Source organism: Mandrillus leucophaeus, unplaced genomic scaffold (assembly GCF_000951045.1).
Source record: "Mandrillus leucophaeus isolate KB7577 unplaced genomic scaffold, Mleu.le_1.0 Scaffold77, whole genome shotgun sequence".
NCBI classification, from domain to species: domain Eukaryota; kingdom Metazoa; phylum Chordata; class Mammalia; order Primates; family Cercopithecidae; genus Mandrillus; species Mandrillus leucophaeus.
The window spans coordinates 5,924,347-5,936,855 of NW_012108363.1; the positions used below are offsets into that span (position 1 = coordinate 5,924,347).

Genomic DNA, 12,509 nt, shown 5'->3' on the forward strand with positions numbered 1-12,509 from the left:
GGCTAAGGCAGGAGAATCACTTGAACCCGAGAGGCAGAGGTTGCAGTGAGCTGACAGAGCGAGATTCCAAATTAAAAAAAAAAAAAAAAAAAAAAAATCAGATTGTTGAGCTTCAAACCTTCCTGGGGGCTGGGAGGAGCCAAAAACGTGCATTTTAAACATGCATTCCAAGTAATTTTTTTTTTTTTTTTTTTTTTTTTTTGCATCCAGAAGTTTGTGAACCACTGGTATGATGAGGGTATGTGTATCCTGGGCTACCCGAAGATATACACAAAAGTTAGATATCATATAGTCTATTTGTCTAAGAAAAATAAATGAAAAAGCAAGCCAAAGGAGTTGACATCTTTATTTCTTTCCTCGAAGAGATTTTAGCAATTACCAAACAAGAACCACATCTCCTCTTTCTGTGGAGTGAGAACAGGAAGGGAAAAAATGGCATCAACAGATGGGTTGTCAATTAGTGAGGGATGAGGCCAGCAACCGCCCTTTGAAAAATACGTTTTCTTCTTAGATGTAAATTCTGCAGTGCAAGACGAGGCACTGGGACATGGGTTGTCGCTTACTTTTTTTTTTTTTTTTTAAGATAGTTTTGCTCTGTCACTCAGGCTGGAGTGCAGCGGCATGATCTCAGCTCACTGCAAAATCCACCTACCAGGTTCAAGCAATTATCCTGCTCCAGCCTTCTGAGTAGCTGGTATTACAGGCACGTGCCACTACGCCCGGCTAATTTTTCTATTTTTAGTACAGACGGGGTTTTGCCATGTTGGACGTGATCTACCCGCCTCAGCCTCCCTAAGTGCTGGGATTACAGGTGTGAGTCACTGTGTCCAGCCATGTCTCTTTTTTTTTTTTTTTGAGATGGAGTTTTGCTCTTGTTGCCCAGGCTGAAGTGCAACGGCACAATCTTGGCTCACCTCAACTTCCGCCTCCTGGGTTCAAATGATTCTCCTGCCTCAACCTCCCGAGTAACTGGAATTGCAGGCATGCGCCACCATGCCCAGGTAATTTTTTGTATTTTTAGTAGAGACGGGGTTTCTCCCCTTTGGTCAGGCTGGTCTCGAACTCCCAAGCTCAGGTGATCTGCCTGCTTGGGCCTCCCAAGTTGCTGGGATTACATACATGAGCCACCGCACCCGGCCTCTTGATTCTCAATAGGGCCAAATAATCCTTTCCCTCCAAAATATAAAACCAGGACAAGAGAAAAATGTGAGTTCTCTCACCTATTCCCACTACCTTCCCCCTTCAGAGGCCAAGTTTGGCTGCATGTGATGATCCTTGCTGCTCTCTGCTGCTCCTCACCCATCTCCACTGACCCAACAGAAGGTGGCGCTACTAACATTACGACTCCCCTGACACCTGCTACCTGTTGATTAGCAGGAGCATGTTTACCCCTCTGCTCTTGAAATCAAATGTCATTTTTCTGATTACATAGAGGCTACGTGAGAATCTTTTTCAGGAAGTCTAATAGGAAAGTGACTTTTAAAACTGAAATATCTTGAGTACATGGGGTAAATGTTTCTTCATCCTCATTCACTCATTCTTGTTTCTCTCATATATACACATACTTGTTTCTTCTTAGAAAGAGGTAAATGGCCTTGGAAACTATGCCCCTGGCTAGAAGATGATAATCATGCTGACAACTCCATTAAATCAGTCCACAGAATGTGTACGCAAGGACACTGAAGTCACTACTCATTTGTTCAGCCAAAGTTGTCAACTTGGCGATTGGCACAAAGCCCCGAGTCTTCCCTGCAATTCCTGAATTCAGAGGCATCATGCAGGCATTAACCCATATTTATCTTGAGGCCTGCTAAAGATGAGTGCAAGTAGATGGGTGGCAGAGGTGAGATTTTCAGTCAGTGGGTTTTCTGGTTAAGAACAGGTGGGCGAGAGTTTGGGCTCCTCTTCTCTCATAGGTGAAAAGAACTGACAGGTTTTTACAAGATTTATGTCACAATCTAAAAATGATTCATTCTCCAAGGCATGAAATAGTTCTTGCTTTATAAAAATAGTACTGCGATTAAAAAAAAAAGCACTTCTGCCAAAGGAACCATGTTCCAACACTGCAAACAAGGTGTTCTCCTTAAACAGAACAAGATACACCACCCCCATCCATCCCTTCCTTCCCTGTTCCCCTCCCAACTCGAGCCGTGTAATTCACACCAGTGTTCTGGGTGGCAGGGATACAGCCACCTAAGGCGAGGAGCCCTGGCAGGTGGGAGGGCTTGCATGGTTAAGCACACCAGAACTGAAGCGCAAAGGGTCAGCTGTCTTCATCTAGAATATCTGGATGTTCCTTCCAGAAAGCATCCCCAATGATATCGCAGTGCAAGGGCACTGGCTTTGTCCTGGTCCGGGTTACTGCCATCTTTTTTCCTTCCATTTCTGTTGGCAGCTTAATTTCTTTTGTCATCACTTCATCCACCTACAAGTAAAAATAAAGTAGTGACATTGTTAACTCAGGAGTGGGTTTGGGAGAGAAAAGATGTGGGGATAGTTAACTTCTTATCTTCATATACTTCTGACTGCCAGATTTGAGATATATATAGATATAAATATGTGTATATATATGCGCATATATGTATGTGTGTATATATACATATATATATAATCTCAGTATGCTTGAAGTTCTTTATAATTAAAAATAGTTTTAAAAAGGTTATGTGCCGGGCGCGGTGGCTCAAGCCTGTAATCCCAGCACTTTGGGAGGCCGAGACGGGCGGATCACGAGGTCAGGAGATCACGGTGAAACCTCGTCTCTACTAAAAAATACAAAAATCTAGCCGGGCGAGGTGGCGGGCGCCTGTAGTCCCAGCTACTCGGGAGGCTGAGGCAGGAGAATGGCGTGAACCCGGGAGGCGGAGCTTGCAGTGAGCTGAGATCTGGCCACTGCACTCCAGCCTGGGCGACAGAGCGAGACTCCGCCTCAAATAAATAAATAAATAAATAAATAAATAAATAAATAAATAAAAAGGTTATGTTACCCGAGCATGGTGGCTCACGCCTGTAAGCCACCTGGGAGGCTGAGGCATGCAGATCACTTGAGGTCAGGAGTTCAAGATGAGCCTGGCCAACATGGTGAAACCTTGCCTCTACTAAAAATACAAAAATTAGCCAGAAATCATTTGAACCCAGGAGGCGAAAGTTGTAATGAGCTGAGATGGCACCACTGTACTCCGGCCTGAGCAACAGAGCAAGACTCTGTCTAAAAAAAAAAAAAAAAGTTATACTATAGTGAAGCGATCTTAGGAACAAAGGATTCCATGTTCCTCATTAGCAATAACTATAGAATTAAAGGTGTTTCTTACCTTCCACCTGCATTAAGAGGTATCCAAGTCTGTACCAAAGAACAAATGTTTTGAAAAACTCAAAGAGCTGGAGTTGCCAGTGGAATGACTAGCTCTCAAGGTACTCCTTGGTACTTGAAAACATTCATTTCAGGAAAAAAAAAGAAAAAAAAAAAACTTCACATGGAAGGAAATAAATTTAGAGAAATCATTATGCCTCACAGCTGGTACAGAGAGAAAATATTGGTAAAATTAAGGATATAGGTAAATGTACAGACTTATTACAGAATATTAAGTATGAATGTCAAAGGAATCTCATGACATTTATGGAAATAACAAACCCTCATATACATCGTCTCTTAGTGCCTCATATTATAGTTGTCGTGGGATGGAGAGACCATTTAATGGTATTATCCAGTGTGAAAGTATTTTTTAAGTATTTTATGAATGTACAAATCCTCATACCTGTACTGTATCCTTTTAAAAGGATTTTATTGGATACAAGGAAAGCTTATAACACAGAAAAATAAAGGCACTAATTCTAAAATTCTGTAATTCTACTTATGTATGGGAGATTTTGGACCACTACTGACTGACAAAATGTAATTAAAAATAAGAATCTATGGCCTCTCCTCTTGGAAAGGATCTGGTTTGCGTTAGCAACTGGAGTCACATCAGCATACAGGCAGCAAAGACGGGACAGCTTGGAATGGGCACAGGCTCTTTTTTCCTGACTTCCATTTTTCTTTGAACATAACAGCATTACCTTCTGCCATATCAACACAGTCCCTTTCCTATACATCAGCGGCTCATTATTATAGTTGATGTTGAATTCAGAAAATAAAATCTCATTCTTGTCTGCTGCAAGAGTTCCCTGAGGAAATAAAAATAGATATTAAAAGCTCTGCATGTCCTCTTTCTCCCCTAATGCTACTATCCATTAGACCCACAACCTAAACTTCCACAATCAAGAAGTGGAAGGATTTTATCAAACATCTTATAGTTACTAGTGAATTTTCATCTTAAGGGCAATTATGATCTTATTTAGATAAAATTCTCTCCTATACCAAACACTGGCTTCACAAGTCAAGACTGAAAGGGAGTAGGGGGAAGTGATACTAACTGAGTACATATTATGTATTTGGTCCAGTAAAACTTAGAAAGGTTATATAAATTGCCCAAAGTTAAAAGGTTGTCCTTATTCTTCTACAAAGAATCAAAATCTGAACTTAACTCTTCCAAACCTGGATATACCTACCAGTATGCCTTTTTTTTTGAGACAAAGTCTCACTCTGTTGCCCAGACTGGAGAGCAGTGGCACAATCTCAGCTCACTGCAACCTCCACCTCCCAGGTGCAAGCGATTCTCGTGCCTCAGCCTCCTGAGTCGCTGGATTACAGGTGTGTGCCACCACACCCGGCTAATTTTTGTAGAGAAGCAGTCTCACCATGTTGGCCAGGCTGGTCTCGAACTCCTGACATCAGGTGATCCACCCACCTTGGCCTCCTCAAAGTGCTGGGATTACAGGTGTGAACCACCACGCCAGGCCCCAGTATTCCTATTATTGCTATATACAAATCTCTATCATTACTATTATTAAAAATGACAACCATTTACTGAGCAATCATAATGTACCAGGCATTGTATTAGTAACTGTTAGAGCTGGGCACAGTGGCATGCACCTGTAATCCCAGCTACTTGGGAAGCTGAGGTGGGAGGACTGTTGGAGCCCAGGAGTTCAAGACGAGCCTGGGGAAAATAGCGAGAACCCATCTCAAAAAATAAATAAATAGATAAAATAAAATACATATAAAAGACGTTACAACACATTACCTCATTTCACAGTCATCCTACAAGTAGCACTGTTATAACAAAAACCAGTATTTATTAAGCACTTACAAGGTGCTTCATAATATCCTGTTTTACATGCATCATGCCATTTAATTCTCACCATAAACCTATGAGGTAGAAACTACAATTTTCTACATTTTACCTATAAAGAACTGAGGCAGAAAGGATAAAATTACACAGAAGCATGATGTGTGTAGTTGTCATGACATTTATGAAAGCAACAAACTCAGCACGAACTCTTCCCATACACAGAGGTCATAAACCCAAGAAACTACAGGTGCCCAGCAGGGAAAACTGCAATGAGGGAAGAGGCCTGGTGGGACTGACAAAAAGTCAGTGCTGGCCGGGTGTGGTGGTTCACGCCTGTAATCCCAGCACTCTGGGAGGCCCAGGCAGGCAGATCACTTGAGGTCAGGAGTTCGAGACCAGCCTGGCCAACATGGTGAAACCCCATCTCTACTAAAAATACAAAAATTAGCTGGCTATGGTGGCGTGCACCTGTAATCCCAGCTACTCAGGAGGCTGAGGCAAGAGAATCGTTTGAGCACAGGAGGCAGAGGTTGCAGAGATCACACCACTGTACTCCAGCCTGGGCAACAGAGTGAATCTGTGTCTCAAAAAAAAAAAAAAAAAAAAAAAAAAAAGGTCGGTACTGAAGACGGCAGTCATGCAGTCATACAGTCATAAACGGCTCCAGGCAAGTGTTAGCACGTGGGAAAGCAGAGCCAGTGTCGTCAATTCCATTTCCACCAAGAACAAAAGGCTCAGGGAGAAGCAGTAATTCATCCAGGATTACAGATCTAGCAGGCAGCAGAACTGCTCCTATTATGATTTTTACATCCTTTCAAAACAAAGCTGTAAAGGGATCTTAAAAAAAAAAAAGAAAAAACGTAAAGTTAACATAAAAAAAGTTATGGGAGAGCCTACAGCGAACCGTCTCCGGTTAAGTATTAATGTAGTAAGATCTTTATACCTGTAATCTCCCTTGGGCTTGTACTGGTGTTAGTCCAGATTGTTGTATAAGTGCCCAGAAAACTGTATTATAAAGATTATTGATGTGACCTGTGAGGAGAACAAAATAGTGACGTTTATATACATAAAATCTTTATTCAATATTCATTCTTCAAGGCATACTAGAGCCCTGACCCTCTCCTCTTTCAAAGTAAAGAGATCTGAGACATTTACTGACTTGCCCGAAGTCCTACACAGGGAACATGGAGGGAAGGAGCAGGAGGAAAAAAACTTCCTCCCTAACAACAGTTTTATTTGGTCATTTTAGTTATACATTATACAAATCTGTTAACTTGTGTGTTAATCCTAGGAATACTTTAGAAGTTACTTGATTTATATTATTCCAATCTCTTTTCCAGTTCTTCTGGAAAAATCACACTAGAACAAGCAAGTGAAAGTCTCACAAACATCATCACAGTCACATAAGGCAAGGGTCACAATTCAAATACCCACTGAGGCTGGCATGAACATAAATGTGTAAAGCAGTGGGTGACCCCAGAGGAACAACAGGGAATGGCAGAGACTATGGCACACTAGCATTTGTGTGTGTGTGCGTGTGCATGTGTGTGTGTGTAAAGGTAGCTGCCACTGCACAGGCTCTGTCCAGTACTAAGAATGCAGATCCAGTATTGCCACATCTGATCTTTTTAAAAAATAGAGCTAAGGCGGCCGGGTGTGGTGGCTCGTGCCTATAATCCCAGCACTTTGGGAGGCCAAGGTGGGCGGATCACCTGAGGTCAGGAGTTCAAGACCAACCTGACCAACATGGAGAAACCCCATTTCTACTAAAAAATACAAAATTAGCAGGGCATAGTGGCACATGCCTGTAATCCCAGCTACTCAGGAGGCTGAGGCAGAAGAATCCCATGAACCCAGGAGGTAGAGGTTGCAGTGAGCCGAGATCATACCACTGCACTCCAGCCTGGGCAACAAGAGGGAAACTCTGTCTTAAAATAAAAAAAATAGAGTTTTTATAAGGAGTTTTTACATAAAATTTAATTTTTCAAATACTTTAATTGAAAAAATACTTACATACTGCATTCTATACAAAGTGTGTGTCAAAACAAAGTATATGTGAGCCAATCCTGTATAATAACACCTGTAAGGCATGGAATTGGTGGTTTAACTACACGTGTTTATTTGGTGCCACTCACAATCTGCTTGTCGCCAGCTGAGGTAGTCCTTTAAGGTCTGGTTGCTGGGATACACCACGACTCTTCCATCAAAGCCTGGGGGATACAGAAGGGGCTGGTCCTCAAAGTAATCCCGCCAATAAAACACATAGCTGGAGGCGAACTGGGAGGCCACATGAGTCATGAACTTACTTGAAAATGTAACGCACATTGGGTGGAGCAAGAAAAAGAAAGATACATGGAATTAATTCAACACCCTGATAAGACCTGTGGGTACCACAGAGAGATAACAAACTGCCCAGAAAGCCAGGAGATGAAATGCATTTGGCTAAGAAACACATTTTAATACCTTGGTTCTGTCTTTTTTTTTTTTTTCTTTTTTTGGGACAGAGTCTTGCTCTGTTGCCTGGGCTGGAATGCAATGGTGCCATCTTGGCTCACTGCAAACTCCGCCTCCTGGGTTCAAGTGATTCTACTGCCTCAGACTCCCAAGTAGCTGGGATTACAGGCGCAGGCCTCTATGCCCAGTTAATTTTTGTATTTTTAGTAGGGATGGGGTTTCACCATGTTGGCCAAGCTGGTCTCAAACTTCTGACCTCAAGTCATCTGCCCGCCTCGGCCTCCCAAAGTGCTGGGATTACAGATGTGAGTCATCACACCCGCCAGTTACATATTTTAAATGCAGCCTGCCTCTCCTTCCAGTTCTATTAAGTAATCTACCGATACTAAATTTTTCCCTATAGGATGTGATATGAATTTATGATTCAAGGGGTATCTTTTTATTTTATTTTATTTTTTAAAAGATGGAATCTCTCCGTCCCCCAGGCTGGGGTGCACTGGCACAATCATAGCACACTGCTGCCTCAAATTCCTTGGCTCAAGGGATCCTTCTGCCTCAACTTCTTGAGTAGCTGGGAATATAAGCACATGCCACTGAGCCTAGCTACTTTTTAAATTTTTTGTAGAGATGAGGTCTCACCATCTTGCCCAGGCTGGTTTCAACCTTCTGGGCTCAAGTAATCCTCTCCCTCGCCCTCTCAAAGTGTTCGGATTACAGGCATGAGCTACCATGCTTGACCTGTTTGTGTTTACAGTCATGGAAGGACGGAAACCATTGTTGTAAAAAAAATGCCAATTCAGGCTGGGCATGGTGGCTCACGTCTGTAATCTCAGCACTTCGAGAGGTCAAGGCAGGAGAATTGCTTGAGGCCAGGAGTTTGAGACCAGCCTGGGCAACACAGAGAGACCCCACCTCTATTAAAAAAAGAAAGAAAAAACCAATTCATTGTATGATTTATTTCTCATACAGCGTTTCAAAATACTGCCAAATCAAATATCAGATTTGTCTATTTTATAATGAGATCCCCCTTAAGGAACAGTGTAATGCAATGCATGTAGAGACTATCACTGGCTAAAGCCAACCTATGAATTGTGAATATTACATTCTTATGGTCTCTGTTTCTAATCTTAATGTTCAATGCCAGGTCAGTCTAGAAACTAGTCTTATGGGGCATGAGGGGGAAGAATCAGATAAAGAGGTACACAGAATGCTTGGCTATCAGATGGAAGTACAACAATCTAAACAGGAAATATACATGCACTCTGCAGTTACAAATACTGCAGACATCATCTGTAGCCTGTAAGTCTGCGATTAAGATAAACAAAACCAAATGCTGGTAGGAAATATTCTGAAGGAAGGAGGAAGGTACTGGAATTACCTGGCTCTTCTTTTAAACCAATTGGTTTTCCGCTTGAACACAAAGCTGTACTCATCACTCTGTCCATATGCAATCACAATATCCTCTAGTTCTTCCATCACAGTCTGGGCACATTTGGTCATCAGGTGGAGAGCACGGCTGTCATTAGGTTTTGCAAAGTTGTGCTTCTCAGCAAACCTTCGTAGGGGGAAGAGAAAAGGGAAGAAAGCATGGATGGAAGCCTGTCATTAACAACAAGCTCTGTTGCTAGATAACAGAGGCTGTTTGGAGGAAGATAATGTAACAGCACTGTGAACCCAAATGCTCAACTAGCCACAACCTGATCCATTTCCTTAAGAACTTAGTTTTTTTCCTGCCCTGAAATTGAGAAAAACAGACATAAATGCTAAGCCTCAACTCTCCTTTCTGTGAAATGGGAATAAAAGAATATTTACCTCATTGGGTTGTCCTGAAGATTAGGGAGAAGATAAAAGCAATCATACCTAGCTCCTAGTAAGTGTTCAATAAATGTTAGTTATAATGATCATTAATAATGCAGCCCTTTTTAAAAATTAAATTCCCATCTTTCTGTTATATTTCTTTCTCCTCCTCCCTCTTTTTCTGAGACAGGGTCTTGCTCTGTCACCCAAGCTGGAGTGCAATGGTGCCATCACCGCTCACTGCAGCCTTGACCTCCCAGGCTCAAGCGATCCTCCCACCTCAGCCTCCCGAGTAGCTGGGACTATAGGTGTGCACCACTGCGCCTGGCAAATTAATTTTTTTTTCTTTTTCTTTCTTTCTCTCTTGCTTTTCTTTCTTTCTCTCTCTCTCTCTGTTTTTGTAGTGGCGGAGTTTCAGAAACAACAACAACAACAAAAACCTGGTCTCCAACTCCTGGCCTTTAGTGATCCTCCTGCCTTCCGCGCCCAGCCTTCTCTTTTTTTCTGACTCTCTGTTGAAAATAGTCCATGTGGCCTGTTACTGATAATGAAACACAGACATAAGTATTGCCCACAAGCAAGGCTTACACAGACTTCTGAACAGTCAGCATTCAAAGATATCAAACAGAAGGCTAGGCGATTGGCTTAAGAGCTTACATACTGTGCATGAGAGTGACTTTTAACAACATGTCCTTGCTAACAGGTCTCTGTTCACTTAACACGGGCACTCCAAGCCAGATCCTCATCAGGGGAGCACGTCGCCCATTCCATTACGCTAACAGCCAGCGTTCAAGCACTGTCCTAGCCAACACGCAGGGCGGGGCGATGCTCCATGCTGCGCACTCATTGGCTACCGCGTTACCCCGGTAACCGTGACTGGGGCGGCCGGGAGGATTTGGAAGGGTAGAAGCCGGATTTCCCAGAAGCGCTGGCGCACCGCGACGCCCTGGGCCGAGCTCGCTCACCGGTGGAAATTTCTGCCGTCCAGCCGCACGACCACCCAGCAGTGGGCCAGGCAGGTGTCGTCAGCCTCGAAGTCCCTCACGTACTCGAACTTGCTTTTTGCCATGGTCGCCCCCAATCTCAGGCACCGTCTCAGAGTGATGGAAGCGGTGGCCAAGTAATCGTGAACCTTAACTTTACAGGCCGCCCACATTCTCCACGCGGAAGGGAAAGAGCCAGATAGCCCCGCCCCGGAAGTGTTCTCTTCGCCGCCGCTCTAGCCGTAGGGCGGTCATAGTCTCTCGCCTCTCCCTGTAGTTCCTAACCTTCTGGGGGAAGAGGATGGAGGTTTAGGTTCCTCCGGTAGCACTTCCCACGCCTGCTTCTTCCTCCTCCCGTCCTGCGGCAAATCACTCTCACGAGGTTTTTAAAAATTATTTTTTATCTGCTGGTCTTGACTCACTAGCGAAAGCAATCAGTGTCACCGTTAGTGCCCAGATCAAAATCATACCCCTACCTAAGAAAAAAAAAAAAGTTCTTTTTCTGACGTTTGAAGGTGTAGCTGTGATATCCCCTTTTGTTAGTGGCATTTATTAATTCGTTGTAGAAAATCTGGAATACACCAAAAGTACAGTTAAGAAAATTAACAGTTTGTTTCTCCATCTTCCCTCTCAAAGCATTGTGGATGATTCAGTCTTTTTTGTTTTTGTATATGTAGGTTTACACACGAAATGCACAAGATTGGAATTATTCGTCTATACAATGTTTATATATTTTCCACTCAGCTTGAGCATTTGCCAATACCAATTATTCCAAAGTGTGATTTTTTAAAAGAAAAATGAACTCAATATTCCAACATATGGGTATACTACATTTATTCAACTTTTTCACCATTAAATAATCACAGAACCAGTGTTTGATATCTTGTTGCTGGTGGATAATAGTAACAATAACATCCTAATGTTTGTGTCAAATTTTGTGATTTACAAAGCATTTTCAAATTCATTACCTACTTGCTTTTTTTTTTTCATCCTCAAGAAAGATATTCAGGCCAGGCACAGTGGCTCACGCCTGTAATCCCAGCACTTTGGGAGGCAGAGGCAGGAGGATTGCTTGAGCTCAGGAGATTCATACCAACGTTGGCAACGTAGCAAGACCCCTGTTCCTACAAAAAAGAAAAAAATGATCCAGGCGTGGTAGCCCATGCCCGTAGTCCTAGCCAGGGGAGGATGAGGTGGGAAGATACTTGAGGCCGGAACTTCGAGACTGCAGTGACCCATGATTAGCCACAGCACTCCAGCCTGGGCGACAGAGCAAGAATCTGACTCTAAAGAAAAATAAAAATATTCAAACAATATAAATCCTTTTATATGTAGTGAAAAGTCTCTCACTGATTCCTAACAACATACTTTAGGCAGTAACTGTTACCAGTTTTTTGTGTATCCATGCAGGGATCTATATCAGTATGTGTGTATATCCTCTTAATAGTACCACAAATGGTAGTCGTCATTTCCTTTGATGCTCACAGTAACATCAGAGGGATGTAAAAGAGGAACTGGGATTTCACCTTTACGAAGGGGAAATCTGAGACTCAAAGAGAAAAAAGTAATTTACATAAGGTCACATATGTGGCAGGACCACGACAAATTATGACACCCTGCATCTTTTCTTTGTGTTGCTGTGAAGTCAGTTTTCTGTAGGTGATCATTCCTCGCCTTTTACTTCCACAAACTCCTCTCTCCAAGCTGACCAGGAGACAACCAAATCTTACCTCCTCTAGGAGCCCTACTTTCATTAGGTGAATTTTTCAAAATTACTTATCAATATGAATTCATGATTTTTAATTTTTTTATTTGTATGTTTTCGAGACAGAGTCTCACTCTGTCACCCAGGCTGAGTACAATGGCATGATTTCAGCTCACTGCAGCCTAGACCTTTTGGGTTCAGGTGAACCTCCCATCTCCCTTCCTAGTAGCTGGGACTAGAGGTGCGTGCCACCACGCCCACCTAATTTTTGTATATATATATTTTTTGTAGAAACGGGGTTTCCCCATCCCCACCCTACAGTGGGAGATGAGACTCGCATCAGGGATGGACTGATTATAAAATAAGCCAAGTGGCTTTGGGTTGCTTTGCAGTGAAATGTGT

At 42.7% G+C, this 12,509-nt stretch overlaps 1 protein-coding gene across 2 annotated transcripts in view; it reads right to left on the minus strand.

The window, feature by feature from the left end:
- THG1L (tRNA-histidine guanylyltransferase 1-like (S. cerevisiae)) overlaps positions 1 to 10,691 on the minus strand; it is a 14,771-nt gene extending 4,080 nt beyond the window's left edge. Inside the window, exons 1-6 of one of the 2 annotated variants that reach the window (XM_011966698.1) lie at positions 10,385 to 10,691; positions 9,001 to 9,177; positions 7,304 to 7,473; positions 6,112 to 6,200; positions 4,054 to 4,161; positions 2,250 to 2,425 (exon numbers count right to left, since the gene is read on the minus strand). In XM_011966698.1, the coding sequence (XP_011822088.1) occupies positions 2,264 to 2,425; positions 4,054 to 4,161; positions 6,112 to 6,200; positions 7,304 to 7,473; positions 9,001 to 9,177; positions 10,385 to 10,575 (897 nt within the window). In that variant the 5' untranslated portion in view covers positions 10,576 to 10,691 and the 3' untranslated portion in view covers positions 2,250 to 2,263. Of the gene's footprint in view, positions 1 to 1,776; positions 2,426 to 4,053; positions 4,162 to 6,111; positions 6,201 to 7,303; positions 7,474 to 9,000; positions 9,178 to 10,384 lie in introns of those variants that run through there. The other variant, XM_011966697.1, reaches the window with a different exon arrangement.
- Positions 10,692 to 12,509: the final 1,818 nt, after the last annotated feature.